The following is a 27,765-nucleotide window of genomic DNA, read 5'->3' on the forward strand; positions in this document are numbered from 1 at the left end:
GGGGGTGGGGGCTAATGCACAGAGACATGCAGCATACAAGCGATCGGGCGTCTTAACAGACACTGGACCGCTTGTATGTAAAAAGCCATCGCTGGCTGTTTCAAATTCTGGTGGTTTCCTGCTCGTGCGTGCCAGGATGCCCGCGGGCACGGGCACGAAGGACGTTTAAGGACACCCTTCCAGAAGACTCCCGTCCGGCTGTTTCTGAAAACCAAAATAAAATGCACTAAGCAGTTTTTGAGGACTGGCTACTCTTCACAAGGAATTCCAGCCTTAATGCAAGGTTTAATTGCTTAATCCAAGCACTAAAATCCCATTGTCTGTGGCACAATACTTACACGTGCGACACAATTTGATGCAACATTTACTCCACTTTTCTTATCACTGATATGGCAGTATTTCTTAATGAATTTGTTGCATCCATAGTGAAAGAATGTAAAAGTGTCGCAAATAAGAACCACCTGAATTTGTTGTACGCATTTGATATAGGAAGAAAACTGTTGCACAGCTTTTATTCATTTAGCACAGGATTTGTATATATTATACTCTAATATGGCCATCATGCCAGAAAAGTGTTTCAAATATGTTATTGAATTGCCCACAATATCTTCTATCTAAAAAAGCACAAAATCCATTATGCGCACATTAGAAATCATAAAGCCCTTCGGTAAAAGGTAAGGATAGTTGCTGTGATTGCAGGCTGAATACTTTTATCTAATGCACAGTACGGTGCACCATGCTGTGTTTCATTACTGATGAATTAGTAGGCTTTTTTTTCTTTATATATTTTAGGTTTGACCACATAATTTCATCCTGCACTCTGTATAAGCAACAGGTACACTTGTCATTGGAGTCTGAATTCCCACTACAGAAAAAGAGGCAGATGTCCTTCAATGGGGCAGGTCTGGTCACATTTAATATGAAGCAGCTTTGTTTTTAAAACAAGTGTGTAACAATATGAGCCCTATGAGTTCAGAGCAGGGAACACACTGAGGCAGTGACATAATGATCTCTACAGATGGTGCACCATAGGCTACTCCACGGGAGACTCTGTTTGGAAATGAACATCTAAATTAAATCACAAGACCCGTGACAATGATAAGCCTTCTTCTAGTGATTTTCAATTTATTAATATTTAAATCTGATTTAAACAGGGTTAATGAGGAAGATGTGATTAATGGCAATGGATTTTATGAACATTTGTTAGCTGTCAAATGTAAACATAAAGTGACCTAATAATGTATACATGGCATTTAATATTGCCAGCTCAAGTGTGGCAATCACAGTTGTAGAAAGTGCAATGACCCTGACCATCTAGGGAATCTACAAATTTCAAGTGACTACTTGAAATGTGTCCTTTCCAGTTTTTGTTTTAATTTAGTAAGCTGTCAGTATAATAATAATTCTTAATGTGGTAAAGCAGCACATTGCTCAGCAGACGTATTTAAAGAACGTTTTCTAGAACCTTCTATCCATTAGAAAATATGTAAAGGGCGTTGTGGCAACATGATCTGTGCACCTGATTGCAGGCTTGCCACCTTCTGATCCCTGCTGGATTTTTCATCCACTTTACATTTTGGAGAATGCAGTAAAAGCACCAACAGACACAGAAGTGTGGTTCATTGTGAACAAGTGACTTCCCTCAGACACCCCTCTGTCAACTTTTCCATAAATGTGTATGCATGGCTGAGTTATGCCAATGGGGAGGAGAGCAGTTGGCTGACAATTACAATGCCGCTTATATTGGGGGAGAACGTTGAGCAAAGTTTTTAAACCTATCAGTTGTTCTAAAAACAGTCGCCCAGGAGGTACTACTGGTACCATAACCAAAAGATCATAACCTGATCTAAATTAAACTGTCAGCTTCATTTAAACCTTTAATAAAGAAAATATGGGAGCTACCATTATGGATCTTCTTTTGAATATATTTGTTACCTGGCTGTCATGATGAACCACTGGGTGCCTCTATTTTTCAGTCATTGACCCGATTGAAGAATACAGATTAGGAAAGTGCAGAGTTAAGTGTCTATGTGAATACTTATTCTGGGTTACTGACTCAAAGTATTGAAGTCAGACAATGGAACATGACAGCCAAACAACCAGCATTTGCAGAATTAGAAGTCAGAAATGGCAGCCTCCATGTTTCTCTGGGGAAAGGTTTCCTTTGAGCTCCATAGTAGGGAAATAGAACTCCAGGCAACACATATTTTTTAGTGTTGGACAATGTTTGGAAGGATGGATTGCCAACAAGGTTTTTAGTGTTGTCTGTCTCCATTGGAAATAATTCCCCTCACTTAGTTAGTGACCACACAGCCATCAATAAAAACTTAACTGAATAGTTAATAGTGTCCTAAACTTAATACTAAACGTAATAGTGTCCCCATTGTCACTAAATACCTTAGCGATAACAGCAGAAGGGAAAATCTCCCCAATGGGTACCCAGGCAGCATCAAGAACCCTTCTCTGTTCTTTTTTTTTGTTTGGTTTTGACTGGAGTTCCACTTACCTTGAAATGGCATATTTTATGTTAGCCACACAGCTTTGTTTCATTTCTAATCTGTCAGATTAACAAAGTGTGTGAGGTGATAACGTCCTGGGCTCTCTGAATTTGCTGCGCTGTTATCAGTTAGTATTAAACCCAGCTGTCGATGTGGACTAGAGAACACTTTACCCTATGATATGGAGATGAAGTGAAGAGGTGTTCTGTATTCCTAACACACTTTCCGCCTTGGTTGATTATACTGCTCCTCTAAAGATACAGTACATTGAGTAAGCATTGTCACCCTCGGACAGGAAGTGTGTTACTGGTAGGATCACCAGATTAAAATAAAGGCAAAAAAGCTTAAAAAAGAAAACTAAAGCAGCAACCACATCCACGAACTGGTAAACTGATATAACATTTTTGTTATTGTTTTGAATTTATCTTACCTGACTTTAGTTAGCTGAACACGGGGTGTAAGCCTGCTGGTCCTTAAGTGGTTATTGATTGGCAACAATAATTGTATTGCCACCTGAAAGGCTGATCCATGTATGATGTTTATTTAAATATATATTTAGGTTTGCTTAATCCATGTCTGCAAATATAATGAACTGCCCGGTAATCTCTTTCTCTGGTCCTCAGTAAAATGAAGACTTTAGCGGAAGTCCTTGCAAGAGCACAGGTGTATAAATTAGCAAGTGAGTCACCCAGACACATCCTTTATACATAATGGTTGAACCACCTGTGCTCAAATCAGTTGATGAGGGGGTAGGACAAAGTCTTGATGAGTTGAGAGCCTCCATACTAACCTTTCCAGTGGTCTCTGGTGACTTGCTTCAAGCTATTTATTGATTTTCAAGCTCTGCTCTGTCAGAACAGCCCATACCATGTTTTTGTTAGGGGAAGAAAGGTCCTTTCCCTCGGGGATTGAGCCCTCTAGGGGGTGCTGCAGCTGATCCTGGAAACTACAAGACTGTTCTTACCAATTCATAATGACTTTTTATTAAAGTTCATCAACAGCTCGTCATAAAGTATGTCCTTTAAGACTGAAAGAAAGTTTGAGATTCCAGTAAATACATTTCTGGATGTGAATAATCAGAGTGATTGTTACCTTAGCAACCTTCTTAGAAAATAAAAGATCAGAGCTACTAGTTGTAGGCTGAAACATGGTAAATGGCATTAGGACTTCAGTTTTTAATCCACAAGCTTCAGCACACATGAATTCCACACAGCAAGCGAGTCCTTACCTTCCTGCAGTCCCCCGTATCTGGAGGCAGCACTGCTGGAGGAGTCTCACCCAAAACATGTTTTCTTAAATAGGATTACATGAAGATTACAGCTAAGAACAATATTTGTAGTCAGCTTGTGAAATGTGCTGCTGTTGCTTTGGATATGAAAATGCTTCTAGGTGGAAAGAACGAGATGTTTCTTGGAGCTGACTAATAAAATTCCAGTGTGCTCTGTAGTTTCCAATCAGGTTCCATATGTTATTTTATTTTAGCATAGGTTAAATTAGAAAGCAAGCAGCATGTTAGTGGTTATTGGAACATCTTCTATTTCTTCCTTTCTGCTAGTCTGTAGCTGTGTTTTAGTGAATGGAACATGCATTCTAGGGTCAAAAAAATGCTCTAATTTACTCTATATGTGTGTGCTCCTAGACGCCTGGATAAAATACAGCATCATGATATGGAGTGCATCATCTCACCTCATGGCCTGTGATGATCCCAGGGATTTATTTTTGATAGTTAGGGCTTACTCCTACCAATTATGTTGTCATGGATGTTGCTGCATTTATCAGTGCTAGCACAGACATAAAAAAAAACAATTTTTGGCAATACAATTTTTTTCACACCAATGCATTGCATTGCAGAAAAATTCCACATGCGGCAGTTTTGGGAGTGCTGACTGACAGGTTGCTATTCAAGGCAATTCAAATGGCATCTTTCTAAGGCATAGTGCATGTACAGTGAATGTCTAAACACTTTAATACAGTGCACTTTAAAGTAGGCCCTCAATAAAAAGTTGACCTTGCAATTGACTTGAAGATCAGCTTGTACTTTAAATGGCCATGATTACTAGGGGGGCCTCCATATCTTTCTCCCAATTTTTATATTCAGAACATTTCCTCCAAATGACCCTGTGAGAGCTTGCTCATGCTATTACATTTTCCTTTTATCCCTAAATTATTGAATTAGTCACAAGATTAGGGATAGCTGCAAAGTGTTTGGGCACCCTTTGTCATAATTGGGTACCTTTCTGGAGCCAACAGTTGGCTGATTATAGATCAGAAATTTAGCAAAGCATTGCAGGATTATAATTCACTAACGGAATCCTAAATATGTATTCCTGACAGAGGATTTTTTATTTTTTTTTGCTGTTACAGTTTAGGGCATATGCATGTTAGTGTGAATTTCCATCTACTCAGCAAACATCCTTAGAGCAGAAATAACATTTTGTTGAACCGTAGCACACAACTAGCAAAATCAAGCTTTTTCTCCTAAGAGCTATTGTCCAGTGAGGCTGCACATTGCCCATTGACAACCTAATTGTTATCAGTTTTGAACAGAATCTTCTGATGATCATCTAATATTTGAGTATCTGTAAGAAAAAAAATGGGAACGGCTGTTGTTGACTTGTTTTAAAAGGAGAATGGTCCAGGGCTGTTATCCTTAGTCTGGCTTTACTTCCTATTAAAGCGATATTAAGCCTTCCTTTTAAAAAAAAAAAATATTTGCTATAAGTAGACCCACCTTTGCCTGAGGCTGTTGTTTTTTTTCTTTAAACGTTTGAAATTCCTAGTTTTCAAGTGGGTCCCTGCAGCACTCTTCCCCCCGCCTCCTGCACAGGTGCCTCAATTGGCTAATGGAGGCACCCATGCCCGCTCCTGCCCACAGTGGCTGTGTGCGTCCATAGACACGCACAGCCCTGTGGCAGGCCACCCCCCTTCTCTGTGACCAACACTTTGATTGATGGCAGAAGGGGCCTATGGCTCCTCTGCCATCATTATCCTCCCCCTCGCAACCAGGAAGTACAGGGAACGGAGGATCAGTTCGGGAACGGCAGTGGGGACGAGCGTCGCTGACATGTAAATGGGGAAGTGGGGTGGTTGACTGGGGGAGAAAAAGGTTCTGGGCGGTTTTTACCCGAATGCAGAGAATGCATTTAAGGTAAAAAATGCCCAGACCTTAATACTACTTTAAGTCATTGATCTGGAACAAGCATGCAACCAACAATGTCCGTTTTGAGTTAGTGACACAATAGGTAGTGAAGCCAGCATAAGAACGACAGCCCCCAATTGGCACCTCAAAAAATAAGTTTCCTATATTTATATGCCTCCATGTCTCCTTTTTACTCATCCAGCTTGTCATAAATTAACCCCAGTCCTTGTTATAATTGCTACTGCTAGACTTTATTTCTTTTCAATATTCCATCAAGGACTATATTCCATAATAAAACTTAATTGTTACTTAAACTGATATATTTTATAGTGTAACAAATAGGAAGATAATATTAAATCTGCATTTATACAAACACATAATTGTGAAACAGCACCAGAAAACTTCTTTCCTAATCTGCTGTACTACACAGGGTCTCTGTTGCTTGGTAGGGAGGTGTTTGTACCTCATTGATTGGTTTGGTGGTCGAGCCTGTGAAGTGTGTCCAGCTTTCCAGAAGCCTATTCTCCATGTAAAACACATAGTAGTTAAGTTTCACGCTGACTGTCTCATCCTTTGTGTTTAGCAAATAAGGTCAAGCAACAGCGTGGCCATGCAAATGAGAATCCTTATCATTCGTATCAAGACGTCGGGAGGATTATCTGAGCATTAACCTTGATTTTAATGGCATTGGTTGAGTGGCAAAATCACAGTTTGGATGAGTCTGATTATTTACTAAATACAATACATAAATGCAACGGGTTTTTAACACCCATTGCACTCTGGCATTATCGCATTACTTCCATCCTTTGTTGCCTTGCAGACAGGAATATGAAAGCAATCTGTCCTGTAGTGAGACTGGCTCCAGAAGCATTTCTCTGATAAGAAGACCCCCTGCCCTTTGCTAGTGTCTGGTCCAGTAGGCTTAGCCATCCGCTTAATCCCCAGAAAGTGCTTCGATTATTGCTGACCAGCAATGGCAAAATATATGTTTTTTTTTTCTCAAGCTATCAACCTTCCTTTAATTCCTTAAGCAGAAATGCAGTGCAATCTATATTTCCTTGGCATGTGTCACGCAGATGGCGCACAGCTCATGTTTTCAAATAACCATGCTCAAAAATAACATAGTTTGAATAATAAATGCAGCAAATCCGTTCCTGGGAAATAGAGGCACAATTCTCAAGAGCTGCATAAACTTTTCCGCATGAAGCTGTATCTCATCCACATTATGCAGAAAGAATAGATTCTGAACAAAGTGGATATTTGTGTCTGTGGCCTTTAATTTTACAAGGAAGGGGGTATCTAAGGCTGAGCCTGGTTTTAACAGTAACACATATTTGTTTTTTATATTAAGGCGATATGTCCAAGGCAGTAGTTTTTGCTCTGGTCTCATCTTTGTGCTTGACATTTAAAGCCAGCAGATTCAAATCTGTCATGTAGGGCGCCACTGTGAGGCAACCATGACTCTACATTTTAGTATTGATTGGAGTCATTGAAGTAAATTCCTTTTTAACTTAATCCTCATCCCCTTACCACAACAGGAGAGTGCTTGTGTTTGTGCATCTATGCAGATGTTCAACCCACAATGAGGAAAAGGGAAAAAAACAAATACCACTTTTATTTTGTATGCAAAGTCCCTTCTTGTGTGATGAGTTTTGGATCTGCACTCCATATTAAACCTTTTGAGAAAAAATATATATGTGTTTTCTTGCTGGCAAAAATGAATCTTATTTTTAGTTTGTTTTTTGGCCATCAGCCAGTCTGATCTGCTGGCTCATCCGATAGCCTGGGGGATCGTCATGCAGAAATGTTAAGTCTGTTAAAGTCACTTTTGGGGGTGGCGTGGATCAATATTTTAGCTGTCGGAAGAGCGTGTCTGTTCAAATAAAAACAAATTCACATATAAAGTTCAAACCGAAAAGGATAGATCAGTCGTTAGTCTGGTAAAGTTTAAATTAGTTACCGTAGATAAAAAAAGATCATTAACATCAGTACATATTTTTCTTTCTAACTGTTTGTTTATCTTCTTTGCCTTTTTCTTTTCTGCTTTTGCAGTGAAAAAAGCCATATCACAAAGCAATGTCTACATACACAAACATTTTAAAAGGGTTTCATTTTTTTTTTGAATTTAAGTAAAAGTGGGTTATTGCATTACAATACTCAAGTTCAAGTTCTTCCAGTAAATTAATGCACAATGCTGGTTATGATGAGCCTTCTTTGTCTTCATATAAGAAATCAGTGATAAAACACCACCAATAAAATCCCTTTTCAGTTACCGGTATCTTTAATCAACCAAGGTTGGGCAATGTTTTTGTTCTGAAGGCCAATTTAAATCTGAACATGAAGCAATCAGCTGCATATATAGGGGTTGATTTACTAAAGGCACATATGCTGTTCACTTTGCAAGGGAATTTTCACTTTGTAAGTGAATTTTCCCCTAGCTTAGTGAATGAGGTGAAGCTCGGCGGACTTCTATCATCCAATCATGTGCTCATGATTGGATATTCTTTGCAAAGGGAAAGTTCCCTTGCAAAGTAAACAGCCAATTTTCCTTTAGTAAATCAACCACATAGCTTAAATACAAATATGGCAACTGTTTCACTTCTCAAATAACTTGTAATTCTGTGCAGTCAGTTTTGTGTTACAGCCACCCCGAGAGATGAATTTGGGCCAAATGGGGAGATGGGGAGCGATTAAGTCAAGGCTCAACCTTCACACATTAGTTCTATTGACACTGTTGAAACCGGTAAAGGCGTCAGTGGTGTCTCCTGATGTATTCGGCTTTGCATTATGAATAAAACTTGCGTGCACTGTATTGCTTTCATAGAGGACCTATTTTCTTCCCCTGCCTAGAAACAGCATCAACATGAACAAAATGATCATCTCCTGCTCACTGTCTCATGTCACATCACAATGTCATTGTCACATCTCTCGCTGTCAGCATTGCAGAGGAGCTTGACTGGCCTTTAGTTCTGGTCCTCACTTGTCTAATATGCTTTATAGGAAACTACAGGGGGCTCATATCAAGATAAATTCAGGCACCAAAACCAGTTTCATGTAAAATGTTTACTGATTGTTTTTTTCCCTTTATTATTACCTAAATGCATTAATTGGTGCTTAATATATGCCTGAACGTAAGCATTAAATGACAGCTAAGCTTCCCTAAAATTAAACACCCAGCCCCCTAACCTCCATGACTTACTTATTTCTTTCTCCACTGAGCAAAAATCTTCTACGATATTGTACTCTCCATAGCCTTGAATGATCTTTTACTCGTACAGTAGGGTAAAGCCCCATTAAAATCTAAAGGGAGTTCATTCCAGGCATTTAAAGGAGAACTATGAGGTGAGTGCTTTTCACTCACCTCATAGTTCTAGCCGACCTGTGACAATGAGACTGTCACAGGTCGGCTCAGTAGATCGGGAGGTGAGCGAACACATACGCTGGATTCCCCTCTCCCCGCTCCGATCCGCCAGCGCTGACTGGCGGAACGGACGGGGGAGGGGGCGGGTACAGCTGGCTCTGCCTCTAGATAGGCAGAGCCAGCTGTCACTCACGCAGCTGGGCGGATCCCGTCATCTAAGTCGTGATCCGCTCCGGCTGCGGCGTCTCAGTATACCGCGAGCTGTAGCTCGCGGTATACTGAGCTTAGGGTAACGGGAGGACGCTAGTTTGTGTCCTCCCGTTACCCTAAGGAGAACTATGGGGAAAAACACTGACCCCATAGTTCTCCTTTAAACATCATGGGAGGCTTCTGCCTTGACAGAAAGGTAAGTATGCACCAGGTTGGGGAGGTTTTAGTTTAGATTAGGCTAGGGTACCAGGGAACTTGGTCTGGGTATTTTTTTTAGGAAAATTGTATTTGTATCTGAAAGCCATGGCTTAAAATGCCCCACCAATAAGCCAGCAGTTTTATTCTGATTCTCACAGGTTGAGAACCTTAGACATACTATGTACGACTAGGGATGCACAGATACTTTTCGAGTACCAGTGCAGATACTTGGCATTTTCATGAGAACTACCAGGGTTGCAGCGGTTGCAGCTGGGACTTGGCTCTGGCACTCCACCACTGTCCTGAAATCATTAGTCTGTATTGTTTTAGAAAAACTGTCACATGACAATAAACAAAAATGTATCAGTACTCGTACTTGTAAGTACTCAGCAAGTACCAGTACTCGTACTCGCAAAACTGGTATCTGTGCATCCCTTTATTTATATTTATAAAAACAAAATCATACATTAAAACAGAGATGTACTAATCCCAGGAGCTCCGTGTGCTCCTTACAAATGACATCTGCCTCCTAATTTTTGAATTTTTCTCTAGTCTAGTCTTGGAGCTCAAAAGTATCGGTACATGTACTCGTACTTGTACCGAGTACTGTACTTGGTATCTGTGCAACCCTAAATTGTACGCCCCTTAAAAAATTCACCATAGTATGCAGAGCATACATAGCACACCCTGTCCCTCTTCCCCGCTGCAGCTCCCACCCCACCACTTTTACCAGCCCTGGTCTTTAAAAAGGAGCTTATCAAAAGGGGTGATCTTTGATTTACATACGATGCTAGTTACTGTACATAAATAAAATAATCAAATAACATTTGTTCACATTTAGCCCCTTATAAAACCTTAGTTAACTACAATCATCCCTAATTAAGGTGACACTAAACTCAGGAGTTTAATCTTAAAAATGTATGTAAGTACCTTCACTATTAACTTAAAGGAGAACTATGGGGTTAGGGCTTTTCCCCATAGTTCTCCTTTAACTCAACTATTAACAATACTGGACCTTATTTGTGCATCACTCAGGTGTAGATCCTCAGATCATCTCTGAAATTTGTGGACACTCTCCTCTTCCTTCTGGAGGGTGGTTACTTTTGTTCCCCATGGTCCCTGTGTGTGTTGTAAAGTAGCTCCAAGCTCACTCCCATGATGGACTACAGTCTCAACACAAATAATAAACTAAATATGAGATTGTAGTTCATCACGGGAGTGAGCTTGGAGTGGTGACTATTTTATAAAACACACACAGGGACCATGGGGAACAAAATGAGCCCCCCTCCAGAAGGAAGGACAGTGTCAGCATGAATTCAGAGATGATTTGAGGATCTACAGCCGAGTGATACACAAATAAGATACATTTTTGTTAATAGTTAGTGTACTTCAATGCATTTTCAAGATTTATCTCCCAAGTTTAAGAATATGTAACTTGTGTAATGTTCATAATCTTGAAGCAATACGTTTGTGAAAAAATATTGAGCATCCAAATTTATGTGTAACCCCTGGTCCTCTATGCACTGTAATTCCTTCCACCAACCCCTATATCACTGCAGGACACAGCAGTGATGTAGCGGTTAGCGGAAGAAACCTTAGCAGAGGACCAGGCATCTGACAGTGCTGGAAGTGTGTCCAATGCAGAAGATTCTTCAGCATGCTTAGTTCTTCAAGAAAGTGAAGATTGGCTCTACAAATACCTGGACAGGTGAGTATGTATTATGTCCCTTGCATGCTAGTTTACTTTTTTAAATAGCAGCAAGGATTCTTTTTAAAGACATTTCAGTCTTAACAAAATTATTGAACATTTAAAAAAAAATGTATTTAAAGGAAAAAGAAAATAGTTTTTTTTTCTCAATTTGTCACAATAAAAAACCGAGTAGGGTATGTATTAGAACAATGTACCAAATAAAAGATTTATATGTCCTCAAAAAAAAACTGTAAACATATAGAAAATAGTTACAGACAAGTTAACGTACTGTACAGTATACTGACACTGCTAAATGTGAACAGGACATCTAGGCATCAAGGACCTCTGGTCATTAAAGGTTAGATGACACATTTAAAACTTTACACACATAGCTTTTCACTGTACATATTTATTAGTAAGTGTGTCTAAGTGTGTCTAAGTGGCGTTCTCATGTAATTTAATGAGTGTTCTTTTTAGATTTATCGGCAAACCAGATCTTCCTCTACACAGGATCTAAGTCAGCGGTGCTCACCATATTGTTATTAAGGAATTTTCAAGGATAAAAGAAAAATTTGACCTCTGCTTCTGACCCCTGTTTGTGTGCCACAGCTTCCTCATAATCAACATTAAGACCGTCATCTCAGTGCTGTTCACAGTTGAATGCTTGGCTTAAGCTGGCCATAGACAGTAGACAGAGGTTGGATATTTGCAAATATTTCTTCCAGCAACCAAACTTTCTTTCCCCACAAAAACATGTAACCTTGATCTGCATGTACCTTCTACACCTATTCAGAATTAAAATAGGCTAAAAGGCTGTTGGATGACAAATCCAAATTGGCCAATAGCTTTTTTCCCTGAAAAATATCTGCTGAGCTTTACCGAATTCTGGCATTTTTAACAAGATTGGTCAGTGGTTCCATTATGTGCATGGTTATTCAGAGACAAAAAATACTGCAGTTTAATATCTAAACGAAACAGGAATGGTAAAGGGGAAGAGTAAAGTCGAGTATACATGGACATATTTTCTTCATTCAACCTGTGGGGTGAATGAAGAAAATATAACAGATCACTCCACCCACTCTGAACAGCATGGATGGATAAGGCCTTGTTCACACCAAATGCAGAGCAGATCCGGTCAGGTTTCTGCACACGCAGTGCAGTGCGTTGTGCCGCGTTTTTGATGCGTTCCGGGCCGGTTTTGGTAAAAAAAAAATATATATATTTTTTAAGTTTAACATGGGCTTTCAGGCACTTGCATGCGTTTGTGCGTTTTTGATGCATTCCAGAGCAGATCCAGAACAGGTAAAATAGGGCTTGCCGCAGTTTTTTCACCTGCTCTGGATCTGGTCTGGATCTGCACGCTGCGATGTGAACTGGAGGTCAAAATACCATAGGAATACATTGGACGCAGTTTTGATCCGGTCTGCACCTGCTCTGGTCTGGATCTGCTCCGCGCTTGGTGTGAACAAGGCCTTAAACTCCCACTGTTTCTATTGTATTCTGACAGTGGCTGCCGGCTGCTCTCAGAATACCTGAATGGTGCTTGCAGCTGATTGGCTGCAAGCACGACTGGTCCAAAAAAGTGTGCCTTCTGCAAAAGTCGATCTAATAACCGACTTCTCCGAGGGAATAGGGTCACTGACAAAGGGAATTTCAGCTGATTCCTGCTCAATCGGCCAAAATTTGCTGTTTGCGTACCTTTCTTAACAAGCTCCTAACAAGAATTTGGGGTGGAGGAACATGACTGGCCTGCAGAGAGTCCTGACCTCAACCCGATAAAACACCTTTGGGATGAATTAGAGTGGAGACTGTGAGCCAGGCCTTCTCGTCCAACATCAGTACCTGCCCTCACAAATGGGCTTCTGGAAGAATGGTCAAACATGCCCATAGACACACTCCTAAACCTTGTGGGCAGCCTTCCCAGAAGAGTTGAAGCTGTTATAGCTGCAAAGGACGGGCCAACTCAATATTGAATCCTACGGAGTAAGACTGGGATGCCAATAAAGTTATTGTACAGTTATTACAGTTATTGTAACTGTCTTTCTTATATTGTAAAGCATTGTGCAAGCTGTTGGCGAAATATAAATCCTGTATAATAATATAATAATAATTTTAGTGACCATAAGGAAGAAGATATGTATACAACCACAAAGAAATATTTACTGTGTTTGTATAGCATTAAAATGCCTTGACTTATTTTTAACAGATATACCATGACCTGAATGAATGAGAACCTTCACAGACATATAAATAAATGATTGGTTTGCTATAAAGAGGTTTTAATAACATTCATGGATAAATATGTACAGAACAAAAACAAATAAAAAATGATGGTGCTGCAGTGAATTTGGTACTTCAAAGTCAGCTGACCTACTGTCTGATAATTCCTTAAAATAAAAACCTCAGGACCTTTATTTTTATCCCTCCTTTGCCTTAGAGAGTGGTGAAAGAGTCAGCCCTCAGCTGTTTTGGAGCAATTTAGAGTTTGCACAAGGCTGTTTCCTTCACTCCCAGTGGGAGAGCGGAGGTAAGCGATTATTGGCCCCATAGACTGCCCATTTGCTACGTTTATGCGTGCGTTTTACACATGTCTGCCCATTTACATGTGTCACAATCTGCTCATAAGAACGCGTAACTTGATTTATGCACATTAAAACGCGCACTAAACATGCAAAAAAGGGGCAAAAGCGTGGGTAGAAACAAGCAAAAGCGCTGTTGCCTAGGTGGGAATCCAGCCTTAAAGTGTTTTGTTATATCTGTTGTATTAGTGAAAAAAATACCCGTTGATTTTGCGATAAATCTTATCAGCTGTCTGTGCACAGGGAGAATTATTTTTTTCAATAGATTTCATGTATTGACATACCAGGACCAAAGGGACGTCACCTAAGCCGTCATCTTGCACTTAACTGTGTACAGGATCTAGCAATTTGCTGGTGGCCAGTACCCGAAGATGATGTCTGGCCCTGGACTCCGATTTCCAGCGAGAAAGACAGAGCCAACATGGTCCTCCTAGGCTGTGCCAACAACCGACTGGAGGTGAGACAGCCATGTGGTGACATATGAATTTCTTTTTACAGTGGGTACATTAGGGTACTTTTTTGTTGTTGCTTTTTTTAACTTTACATTATACATAGCCCAGAGTTGTATTTTTTTTCTACCTCCCAGTTCTGGCAGCTTTGCTGTTCCTCAGTTCACGTTACTGCTTATTACATTTTTAAGTTGCTAAAGCAAAATAAAATTCAATAGAGTTGTCTAGCATGATAAATAAAATACCAACATTCTATCTGGAATTATATTTTGGCTATTCAACTAGCTTTTTTTTTTTGCTTGCCTTTTCTACTTAAATGCATTAAATATTTGATTAGGTTATTGTTTACAGAATTAATACAGGTGAAACTCAAATAATTAGAATATCGTGCAAAAGTAATTGCAGTAATTGCTGCAAAAGGGGCCCAAACCAAGTACTGAGTTCATATGCATGCTTGTACTTTTCAGAGGTCCGATATTGTTCTATGTACAATCCTTGTTTTATTGATTGCATGTAATAATCTACTTTTTTGAGGTTGTGGATTTGGGGTTCTTGGGGTTTTCATGAGCTGTAAGCCATAATCATCACAATTATGACAAATCACGGCTTGAATTATCTTGCTTTGCATGTAATGAGTCTATCTCATATATTAGTTTCACCTTTTAAGTTGCATTAGTGAAATAAATGAACTTTGCACGATATTCTAATTATTCGAGTTTCACCTGTATTAGGGATTTTCATTAGAAAAAATTACTAAAGTGTATGTAAAGGATGTTTTTTTTCATCCAAACTGTTGCCTACCCAGTGTTGTTGGAGGTAAGAATTTAAAAGGTTGTAATGACTAGATTAAGACTATTGCAAAATTATTATCCTGTTACACTATAGGGAGTATTGGAAAGCACAATACTGTTTTTTATCATTGCTTAGTTCCACTTTAACTTATGCCTGGGTTTCATCCATTACATTCACAAATCTCAAAGCTTTTCCTATGATTTATTGTTCTCTTTACAATGTTTGCTGCAACATTACTGTTCAATGTCTTAATACATCAAAAGCCACCAAAATGCATGTATATTATTTTATAGCTTTGGTTATGACCGTTGACCTCTAGTCCATCTGGTTGCCTTTCTGCTATGAGGATGTGGAGAATTCTACTTCTGATTTTTTTACTATGTGCATTTTTTTATGGGGTAACTCTGGTACTAATGTAATCTTGTTGTTGTATCCTAGCTATATACATATTTTTGTTTCTGTTCTAAGTATATGTTTTAATGTACACAGACTCTGTGTTCAATAGTATGGGATTCTTCTGGAAGCCTGTGCCTTACTTACCCTACTTTTTCAAACTGATATAAGCGCCGAAACTCTGTTTGCTGGTCAAGTGATGTGTAATATAAGAAGGTCCACCACTGCAACCCTGGGCTTTAGATAGGTACAGGCGTGGATAAATGTGTTAGTACCCTCACAACTCATTGAAACACTGCTTCCTTCTTTCTCAAAACTGATGAAATGAAAAGCAATTTTCACATGTATTCTTACATTATTTTGGTATGTCATAGAGTAAAGCAAAGAAAGTTGAAAAAAGATAAATTATTGTTTATTCTTCAAGAATATTCTATTTCGGCATGGACAGATTTTTTGGCACCCCTAGAAAAGTAATGTGGCCTATAAATAATTGAAATTTCAAACTGGCTGTTTTATGTAATTAGTAGCACACATTAATTCAATCTTGTAGTCAGTCAGCGTATTTAAATTGAGAAAAGTAGTCATTCTGCTATTTGGTATCTTTGTGGATAGGATAGCAAAAGGAGAGAGTGGTCTAAGGAGATTGGAAAAAAAAATTATAGACCAGGATGTCAACGGCAAAGGCTAGGAGACCATCACGAAGTAGATTAATGTTCTTGTGAATACAGCTGCAAATCTTATTAACAAGTTTAAGGTCCATGGAAGTGTAGCCAATCTCCCTGGTATTGTCCGCAAGAGAACAATTGACCCCAAACTAAACAGAAGGATAGTGCAAATGGTAGAAAAGGAGATAAGGAAAACTTCCAAAGAAGTTCAAGGTGAAATCCAAAGTAAATGTTCATCAATCCATCACTTTTTGAATAACAATGAGCTCAAAAGGAAGACTTTACTGTTGAAAGAAAAACATACAAACGCTACATTGAATTTTGCTGAAATGCATATTGACAAAACACTATGCTTCTGAGAACATGCTTTTTACAGGTGAGACAAAACTGGAGCTTTTTGGTCATCAGCTTAATGTTCACACTTTGAAAAATTAAGCTTTCAAGGAAAAGAACACTGTACTTACTGTGAAATATGGAGGAGGCTCAGTTATGTTTTGGCTGTGTCTGGCATGGGTTCTCCAACACGACTTTGATCCAAATTGCACAGCTAAACCGAAGAACAAAACATTGGACTACTCTGAAGTGGTGAGCCCTGATCTGAATACTATTGAACATCTATGGAAAAAGCGGAAACATGCATTGTGGAGAAGGCACCCTTGAAACCTGAGACAGCTGGGCCAAACTACCTTTTGGCATGTGCAGAAATCTTATTGTCTCTAAAGATTGTGCAACAGAAAATGAAAGGTCACATATTAAGGGTCGCATAATTTTTGTCAACGCCATTTTAAATTTGCTTTATTATTTAAAATAGCCTGTTGAATCAAAAGCAAAGTCTGATTTTATTAAATGTGAAATTGATATGGATGCCAATTACATTGGTCAGTTTCAAATAATTTCAGAGAAAATTGTGGGTTTTTCTTTTATCATGGAAGGGTACCAACACATCTGTCCACGTCTCTATCTGTGTCATAAGCATTACAAGACATCCGAGGCTGTTAGGACAACATAAAACCAAAAAGTAAGCCCACTCTGTCCAGTCTGAGCATTGTCAACTATGCTAGATTCAGACTATACTTAAAGGAGAACTATGAGGAGAGTGAAAATCACTCATCCTCATAGTTCGAGCCGACGTGTCACAATGAAACTGTCACACATCGGCTCAATAGTTCGGGAAGTGAGCGAACGCTTACTGTCATTTGCTCACTTCTCGATCATCTCCCTGCAGAGAGCGGTGACTGTCAGTCACAGCTCGCTAGAGGGATTCCCCTCCTCCCCGCTCTGATCCTCCAGAGCTGACTGGAGGAACAGACAAATGAGGGGGCGGATACAGTTGGCTCTGCCTCTAGATAGGCAGAGCCAGCTGTCATTCACGCAGCTGTGTGGATCTTAACAGCATTGTCGGGATCCGTCCCGGCTGCGGCGGTCTCAGTATATCGCGAGCTGTAGCTCACGATATACTGAGCTTTGGGTTATGGGAGGACACTAGTATATGTCCTCCCGTGACCCTTAAGAGAACTATGGGGAAAAACAGCTACCCCATAGTTATTTTTTAACCCAGAGAATACTGATTGTTTGTGTGCCAGAAAGTGGCACTACTACTTAAAATTAGCCCTCCTCCCCAGATCAGAACATGGTTGTGTGGCTAGTTGGTTATTAAAATGAATTAAACCTTTGATGTGACTTTTTACTGAGGGACCAACACACTGCCTTAATGCATAACTATGTAACGTAGAGATTTAGGCCTCCATTCCTACCAAACATGCTTTCTGCTAGATGTTTTTTTATTCTCCAGGTGTGTTACTTATGGGTGCCCATTTTCCTCCCACAATCTAAAATCAAAGTAATTGGTTAATTGGCTGTTGACAGAAATTGCTTATATATACATTCTGTTTGAGCAATGTACCCTTTATAAACATTTTGTGATGGCCACTCTGTAATTTTATATATTAATTATTTAATTTATATTGTTTTCTGTCTGGTTATTCTTAAGGTCTTGAGCTACATTCGCACCGAGGGAAATATTTTTGATGCCAGCTTTAGTGTGACCCAGCCTTACCAGGTGTACACAGTGGAACAGTCCACAAAACCAGAGAGGGAACCTATGGCTGATAGCTGCACCTATGAATGTTCCAGGAGCAGACTCCAGTGTGTCTCTGTCACTAAAATTCCCCTCAATTCTCGGGTAATTAGTTGTGGCAGAAATCTGACTGAAGACAAGCTTGTTCTTGGGTGTGAAGATTCCTCGGTTATTCTCTATGAAGCACATAGAAGAGTGACCCTTCTAGCCCAGGCTGAACTCCTACCTGTTCTAATAAGATGGCATCCATCTGGATGTATATTTGTTGTGAGCAACAATCAAGGTGAGCTTCAAATCTTTGACATGGCATTGTCACCAGTTAAGGTCCAGCTTCTTGCTGAAGACTTTTCCCCAAGAACTACTTTGCAATGTAATAAACATTTTGAAGTGTCCAGCAGTCTGGTGGACATGAAGTGGACTGTTCCCAATAACACAAGTGATAGTACAGACATCTATAACCTTCTCTTCTTGAGATTTCACGGAGGACCATTTGGAGTGCTTCAGTTCAAGCTTGGTAAGTAATCTTATAAGTAATATAATATATTCTTATAAATAATCAGCAGTGTTTTGAAATGCAGTGTTAGCAATAAATATGGGTGCCACCCAGTTGATGCTCTGGCGCTAAGATACATGAAGGTGGTCTAACTGTAAGGCTGTGTGCACTGGTATCTATGCTTACACTTATTCTGCTTCTAATTACATAACGTTGTGACCAGCTATCTATGGATTGACCAATTATTTAAGGATCTGCTGGAATAACCTTTCTGTGTACATTCAGTGCAAAATACATAGAGTTGTTTCCTCCTTTTTTGATATCAGCATTTACCCCAGTAATTTACTAAGCAATCTTAAGAAAGAATTTGTTGTCCTTTAATCTTACATGTAACATTTTCAGATTACTTTGAATTAAAGATCTGAAGCAACTTTCAGAAATAGAATCAGCCATTCATTGGCAAACACAAAGTAGAATTCAATAAAAAATGGTTTAAATTCCTTATTCAAAACTCATTGAATTGTATGTTATTGGTTATTGAGGAGGTCAGGAGGTCACTACGCAGGAGAAAGTCACTATTGATATAAAAGCACCAATGAACAAATTAAGTTTCAGTGGCATATGTCAGTGGTGTTTTTGGTGTCATAGTATATTTTGTTTTTCATTTTGAGGCTGATTCTAAGTTTAGAGCCTTGTTTGGGCTAAGGCAAGGATTAGGTTTAAGAGTCTGTAATAGTTTAAGGTTAATGTAAGATTTAAGGTTATATTTAGGTTAAGGGTTAGTTAGTATAAGGTTTTCAGGTGAGGTAGATTAACTCTTCAAGTCTGGTCATTTTTTGGCAATTGAAGGAGAATTATGAGGTGAGTGCTATTCACTCGCCTTATAAACTGAGCCGACCTGTGACAATGAAACTGTCACAGGTCGGCTCAGTAGATTGGGAAGTGAGCGAACACATACCGGTGCTCGCTTACTTCTCGATCCTGTTACTGCAGAGAGCCGTGACAGGGGAGTGACTGGATTCTCCCCTCCCCTGTCCGATCCTCCAGCGCCTACTGGCGGAACGGATGGGGGAGGGGGCGGGTACAGCTGGCTCTGCCTCTAGATAGGCAGAGCCAGCTGTCACTCACGCAGCTGGGCGGATCCAGACATAATTGTCGGGATCCGTTTGAGCTGCGGCGTCTCAGTATACCGCGAGCTGCAGCTCGCGGTATACTAAGCTTTGGGTAACGAGAGGACGCTTGTTTGTGTCCTCCCGTAACCCTTCGGAGAACTGTGGGGAAAAGCCCTAACCCCATAGTTCTCCTTTAACCTAACTTAGACTACTCAGAACCAAATTTATTTTGATCCAACCTACCCTAGTAATTACTGAAGCCTAGTAATTACTGAAACCAAAATTCATGTACTGATTGGCAATATGTGTTAGCGCAAAAGCAATCTTGTTTCTCCCATAAAATCTATACCAGAACTGTGAGGTTTGCTACCATCTAAGCAGCCAGTAATTGGACCCACAACTGTAATCTGTCATTTGATGGTTTTTATGGTACTCTGTGTAAGGTTGGTACTTTTGGGTATGGTGGTATTGAAACCAAGCTCACTCCAATGATGGACTACAATCTCATGTTTAGTTTACTAATTTGTATTGAGATTGTAGTCCATCACAGGAGTGAGCTTGGAGTGGTGGCTACTTCACAACACACACAGGGACCATGTGGAACCAAAACAGCCCCCCTTCAGAAGTAAGGACAGTGTCAGCACCCATTCAGAAATGATTTGAGGATCTACAACTGAGTGATACGCTAATAGGCTACATTTTCGTTAATTGCTAAGGTTCTTAATTTCCATTTTTCAGGTTTAAATCTTGGGTTTAGTGTCACTTTAAGACAATCTTCAGTTTCCCTAAATGTCGGAAATTTTGGATAAAAATAAGCTTGCACCATCAATTTAACTCCTAATCTGCTATGCAGTTTGTGAACTCCATGTAGGGTTAGAGTACATGAGCATTTGAAATGAGGTTGAGATCAATATAATGCACACTGATCTATAATAAACTAATCACAATTTACGCAGCATTTCACATATATTACAAATATAAATAAAGTAATATACTTTACATCTGTGCATACACTAGTCACAAAGCAGGAATCAAATATAATTTAGTTTCTTACTTTCTAACTGAATTTGATTGAGAGGACAACTTTACCCAGAACTAATATATGAGTTTGACATATTTGGTAGCAAGATGAATCACATGGTGGCTAATTTCTGCAGCTTCTGTTGAGATATTCCCACCAGAATTCCCAGTGTTGCCCAACTCATGTTTCCAACACAAAGCCAAGGAAGGAATAATTACATTTTCCGTGATGGATTCTTCTTAATATAGTAAAACAAAATATATGGTGAACCTACGTCCATTCCGTCTTCATGGCTTTTATTTTAAAAACATAATTTGTACATGATAAAATAAAGCACAATTTTATTTATAGTGTATTTTTTACATTTAATTAAAAATGCATTTTTATGGCAACAGTGTCATGTATTACATAATGAAGAGCTCCTGAAAATGCCAGAGCATTTTGAAATTTCAGTCTGTTTTCTTACGCAGGTTGTCAGTGTTGTGTTATTTCACAAGTGCTTAAGTCAACAGGGAATTGGACATCTGAACAGGGCCTAATGTACTATTAATTGGCAATGAAATTGACCAGTGTCAAAGAGCCAAATTCTGAGGCACAACCGTCTCTTTATTGTAGAACAAACGGAAATGTCATTCACTCTGTAATTCCCAGAACACTCATCCTCTCTCTCTCTCTCCCTCACACTTTGCTCGCTAGCCTGGCACTCTGCTTTTTAACAAATTTTAATTCTTAAATGGTAAGGTACACTCAGTAAGGAAAAAGATACAAAAACACATTCACAACATAAAAGTTATTAGCTTGGTCTGAGTACGAAGTGTGAAGGAGGTGCCTAATACTTTGTGAAAAAATGGAAAAACCCTTTGTCCTATAGGGAAGCCTAATGGAGGGTGTCAGGGAATGATGAGTGGGGTGGCAGAGGGCATTGTTCAGGGATCCACTAAAATGACGGAGTGGTTGCTGAACAGGTAGATTCTGAATAGCGGGATCCCCTGCCTTGTGCATTACTCTTGGACTGAAGTGATTGTTCATTTTAAAGCTGAACATTGAGATAGGCAAATATTGTTTCATTCAGGTCTGGACAATTCTCGTAAAGATCTAGTAGCCAGCTGAAAAAGTCAGGAGCCAGCAAACAACAGCAAATCGCCATAGCGTTTTATTATTTCCCAATCTTATTTACTGATATACTGTATTTACGTATATCTCGTAATGCAAATACACAACAATATATAGAAATCCTTGCTTATTCCGAAAAAGGGAGTTGCCACTAGGCAGACAGCGAGGATACAATCAATAAGAATACATATACACAGCAGCCTCCAGGCTCCAACCCACACCACCATGGTACTTCAAACAACCGTGTACAAACAATTCCACCTGGGGGCACAACTCTACCCCATCCCATTTATCTTTTATCCATTGCACAGTTCAATATGTGCACACAGTAGCTGGGCCGGCGGCACTCTGCAGTACAGATCCACATCTTTGGGAGTGGTCAGTGATTGAACAAATCCTATTTCTATTAGGTGCAGTCTAGTGGTGGCTGTCGGAACTGAATCTTATGTTTTACTTTTTGTGTTTCTTCCAGATGTGTGCAGTAACCCAGCATGAAACTTTCTGTCTGTGTGGGAGCTTCCTGTAATAAGGACCAGTCACTGCTGCTCTCTCTGCTTGTACAGAGTGATGGGTCTGGTATCCGTTATTCCCCCCAGAGACTTAAGGCATGCTACACAAGATGGTCAGAGGAAATGCAGTAAATTAGGAAATCCCTTTTCTATACTATGCCATCTTATGGCTGTTAACTGAACTGCAGTCAATGAAACTGCATAGAAAATACTCAAAATCCTGGTTGCCTGGCCTCATTTTTTTTCATAACACTGGTGAATTGGCAACCAGGATTTGTGCAGTCCTGGCTCTGAACCTTGGTTTATTTTTTGTATTTCTTCCAAATCTGTGTGGTAACTCAGCATTCAACTTTCCCTCTGTGCAGGAGCTTCCTGTAAAAAAGACTAGTCACTGTTGGGCTTTCTCTCCTTTTACAGGGTGACTGGTCTTGTATCTGCTACTCTCGCCTACCCCCTGGAATTATCTGCAGGTAGCCTGTAGTGGATAGACCAGCTGGGGCCTTACCACAGCTCTGCGGTCTGCATAGCTTATGTGCAGCACAGTGATGATGTCACTGATACATATATATGGCACTAACTAGGTTTGCAAGGACATTTGGCGCATGTCTGTGCTCTGTCCACATACCTGTGTCCAAATGCTAGAAGAATACTTTTTTTAAAGTAGCAGCCCATTGTTGAAAATGCTGTTGTAGGAGGATTTTTTGCTGGGTACCACATGTATCGTGATTGTGCAATAGGAATTACTGTAAGTCACTCCTCTATCAGACACCAAATGTCTGCCATCTTTTGCCCTGTTGTTGCAAACATGATGATGTAAAGACTCTCTGTTATCTCATGAAATACTCAAATTACTCCCAAAATACTCCTGGTAGCTGGGGACTGTATGATCTATACTGCAGAGACTGTAGACCTATTGGAGTAGATGCCCAGGGACTTTGGACATGCTACAGTAAATAAACAGATACTGTGGACATATTTGAGGAGATGGTCAGAGACTGCAAACTACAGGAGACATGATATTCCTCTCAACAAAACCAATAAAATAATACAGAGAGTAAAGAATAAAGAGTGAATAGAACATACAGCACAGAAAAGCTGAGAAGTGTAAAAGAAAGAAATCAAACAAACTAACTTGCAGACGCCAACCTAATAAATATTTTCCTTCACCAAGTAAGCGACTAGGCAGGGAAAACCCTGTCTACTGGCAGATGGGACCAAAGGGCCACATAATAAGTGTAATGGGATGTACAATTTACTTTAGAGATTATCCTCCAAATCTCACCACTGAGGTTTATTCTGTTTCTCCGTACACATAATTCTTTCCTTTACAGTTCCCCACCAGACTGGCCCCCATTCCTCTGTTGATCTTTTCCACCTGACATTATCCTGTATTTAGCATCTTCAGGGTGTGTCACGTGATTTAAGGTACACCACAACTATTTGCATAGAAAGGGTGAATGAGAATGTGCCAGCCTTTGGCTGCATATTACATTTATTTAATTAAAAGCAATTTCTTTAAACTGCACTCACAAAAATACATTGTACAAACCATGTTAGTAGAAAACAAGGCTCCCTACTCCCTATTTGATGCCAAATTGTATTTTGTTTTTTAAAAATGTATATTTTATTTATTTAGTTTTTGCAAAGGAAGTCACAAGAAATTAGTGTGAACAATTGGGAAATTGTTGACATTAAAAAAAACTCTGTTAGCTTGCATAGCTAGTCCAGGAACCATCGTTGTGTTTTACAGATTATCACATTTATTGTTATACTTGTAAATTATAAACTAAACTAATAGGTTTACAGAGCCTTAAAAAGTCCTGTAAATTACCCTACCTTTATAGTGCAGTTTACATTGTCCCCCGTGACATTGCTCACAGCAGCTTTGGTTAATAAAAAAAAAAGGCCCTTGACTTGCTATCTCCAGTACATTTGTGTTCTCATTCAGGCCAGAATAGTCACTGTGCAGGGATTTAGAGGCCTTCCAACTAATTGCTATCTTGTAAATTTAATTGGACTGCCTCCCAAGGCACTGTTCTTAAATCAATTAGGCTACAAGTTGCCTGTCACCTCTTTCTCCCAAGAAGTATACCATCAAGAGAGGTCAAGCATCTAAAGGGGGAAAGATGTTTCACCTCAACCATTTGAGATTTGCCATATTTTAAAATTCAATGTTTGCATTTAGTTAAAGTATTTCTCTTACCAGGGAAGATTGCGTTTCCCCCCCCCTTATTATTTAAAGTCACAAAACAGTTTCATTGGATCGTTACTGATTTTTGGTTACTGTCTCCTCTGTGTCACTCTAATAAGGTTTAGCAGTTCTCTAACTGGACTGTCCTTGTTAATGAGATCAATTGACTTTGGGGATGCATCGACTGATAAATAATAAATCCTTTCCTTATTATTTTACAAGCCTTGTGGTTCTGTTCTTTGCCAATGAGAGCAAGTACCATGAACAGCTAAACTGCAAATAAAATCCCTGCTTTAGATATTAGACAAATGTGATGTCATTTGTGAAACCAGTTTATGTGGAACAAATTGTTACTTTTTGAATGAATTCAACTGCCATCTACTGTCATTCGTTTTACGGTATATCGCCACATGTCTTGCTAACACTGATCAGTAACCGTGTCCCTGTGTTCATTAGAAAGACCTATAATGGAGAAAAGGGAACATAGTGGTGTTATCCATATTAACCAATCAGACACTTGATTTCATTATCGATATGACAGTTGAAATCGGAGCAGAGTTTGACAGCTGACAGGTTTTAGAGTTCCCTAGGATCTTAAAGGGAAGAGCTCTGCCCTTCTCCTGTGGGGCTAAAACTGGCAAAAGTTGCAGACAGAGCATACTGATCTTTAGGACCAGAACATTTTGTGTGATCTATACAGGATTGGACAAACCCAGGAGCCAGGTAGCCTTGAAGTCAGTAAAAGGACATATTTAGTGACACCTTAAAATTGCCTGCTGACTCCTAGATTGCACTGACAGGTTTCTAAATTATTTATGACTTTTTTCCCCTGGAGTTATACATAGACTATGAGTCACGGGGCCAAGCTGTTTGGATAAAACGTTATAGCTAAAGAAAGTAATTTTAACTGTTGGCAGGTTTGGTATCAGAAAGTATCATTTTCTTAGCTTGTCTTTGGATACAGTTTTAGAATTTGAATTTTGGTTTGTTTGGTAAGGATTCTTTCTCACCTTAATGAACAGACCAGCTTTATCCTTCCAGATATGGATTTCCTGGCAGTCTGCTCATCACTGTGGCTAAACTCTGGATTAGCTTGAAGGCGTTTGAACCAGAATTGCCCGCCTAGACCTGGTCACTTGTTAGTAGTTTAGTATATGTGCATGTTATGTTTTTGAGGACCCACATGACCTAACAACCAAAAGCATAAGGCGTGCAGGAGACATAACTTGTATTGGGTATCTTAGATCTGGTTGAAAAGCTAACTATACATATGTACGTTTTTAAAATTGTACTGAAAGATAAACAATTTTGGAAGATGTAAGTCATTTAAATCCATGGTTTGGATCAAATTTGCCATGTAATGCCTAATAAGTAATGCCTTTTTTAATCTTAAAGTTGACCCTTACCACTTTCACTAAAAAGCAAATCAGCATTCTGATATAAAAATTTTTTTTTACATTTCTTAGATAAACAAACACATTTTGCTTCAATTTACAATTACTGTTTATCCACTTCCTGGTCCTCTTAGGCATTAGTGATGTAATCCGGGCCTAACAGAAGATGCATCCTGGGAAGGTTACATCACAGTGTATTGCTGTGAAATCCCATCTGTAAAGTGCAAAATCTCACAAAATTGAGATGATGTGCACTATCACATGTGCCACAATTCCAGGAATTAAGGGAGATGGATTAATCTGCCCTTAATGAAAATGGCCCCTGTGAGAAGAATAGGGAGGAAAAGAAAAGGTATGCAAAGAATAAAAAGCCTGAAATTTAGGGCTGTGCAAATTAATAATTAATTTCTCGATTAATCATTAATCTTTTTGATCGATTCAAACATTTTTGATAGATTAACATTTTTTTGAAACTTTCTGCACAAAAGCCAGCCATGGCATTGGCCTATACACATACAGCACAGCAATGAAGTAATAAAATGAACTAGGATCACACTAATCCAGCACGCTATTATTCTGAGTTGCCCCACTCAAGCGGCGGCCATATTGAGTGGGGCACGTGAGATTAATAACGTGCTGGATTAGTGTGATCTTATTTCATTTTATTACTTCATTGCTGTGCTGTATGTGTATAGGCCAATGTAGTTTGATCTGTATGTGCGTTATAATTAATCGAAATTAATCGATTAAAACATTTTTCGATGAATCGAACACAAAAATTTTAATCAGTAACAGCCCTACTGAAATTATCTAGCAGTGTCTGGTTGTAGATTGCCATTACTAAATATTTCTAAAGGGGCCTTTGTTGTCATTTTAAAGATATGTATGGAGTTCTTCTTTAAGTACTAAGCACCATATTGTTAACATTGGTTTTGTTTTACTTTAAAAGGTGCTGTATCAAAAGGACAGCTGGGCCCAGTGGAGCTGGTTTCACAGTACCTCCGTTTTGGTGAAGTAGACGAGGCCATATCTATACTGAGCTGTATGAACTGGAATACTGCTGGTCAGCAGTGCTACACATGTATGAGTGCTATAATGAACCATCTGCTAAAACAGAAACTCACTCCAGAAAAAGAAGGTAACATTTATCCCTTTAAGTCGTATATTACAACTTTTAATCCAAATTCCTTGTACTTTTTCTGTGTTTGTACTACTAATATATATATGTTTTCTGCTTGCATAGGTAGGACTAGGTTACTTAAGTAATCACAGTTTTTAAACTGTGTCTATAATACATCTAAAATCAAAATATTTTCGATTTAAAAAAAAAAATGTCTTTGAAGGTCTTTCAGTTAGCATAGACACCCCTTATTGCTTGTGACCCCTCCATGCATTCAGGTCCCGTAACTCCATTTTTTTTTTTTTTAAGATTGGGAACAGCAGTTACAGAGTTTACTAACAGTTCTACCTTGTTTCTTCTCTTGACTGTATTCATACAATGATTCTCTGGGCCAGTTCTGTCCCTACTCTAACCCCAGCCTGAGGCCATAGAGCGGGTGGGGGGCAGTGGTAGGGAGCTTAGGGTTGCTACTGATAGTGCTTTGGGGGAAAGGGGGCGTTGACGGATGCAGTGGGACATGCGGCTGTGTGAGAGCAATGTCTGTCAGCGGCTCTCTGTCCGGTCATGCTCAACTCACTGATATCACTGGTTGCCAGGAGCTCGACGGGATGCCAGACAGAGCAGACAGAGCCACAGTTTGCTAAGAGCTCTTAGGGACTTGGGACGCTGTGGCCGACCCTCTGGGCTTCTCTGACTCTTAGTTCACCACTGGGTAAGGTGAGAAAGGTGCAAGGATACATATTCAAAATGTTGGGCTTCAG

The 27,765-nt window shown here is 39.4% G+C and overlaps 1 protein-coding gene across 1 annotated transcript in view; it reads left to right on the plus strand.

Annotated features, from left to right (window-relative positions):
- The window catches only part of WDPCP (WD repeat containing planar cell polarity effector), a 249,435-nt gene that overhangs the window by 92,667 nt on the left and 129,003 nt on the right, over nucleotides 1-27,765 (plus strand). Inside the window, exons 9-11 of the mRNA XM_018555708.1 lie at nucleotides 13,941-14,132; nucleotides 17,965-18,565; nucleotides 26,834-27,022. Of these exons, the coding sequence (XP_018411210.1) occupies nucleotides 13,941-14,132; nucleotides 17,965-18,565; nucleotides 26,834-27,022 (982 nt within the window). The remainder of the gene's footprint in view (nucleotides 1-13,940; nucleotides 14,133-17,964; nucleotides 18,566-26,833; nucleotides 27,023-27,765) is intronic.

This window comes from Nanorana parkeri, unplaced genomic scaffold (genome assembly GCF_000935625.1).
Source record: "Nanorana parkeri isolate BGI_ZX_2015 unplaced genomic scaffold, ASM93562v1 scaffold11, whole genome shotgun sequence".
Lineage (NCBI taxonomy): Eukaryota > Metazoa > Chordata > Amphibia > Anura > Dicroglossidae > Nanorana > Nanorana parkeri.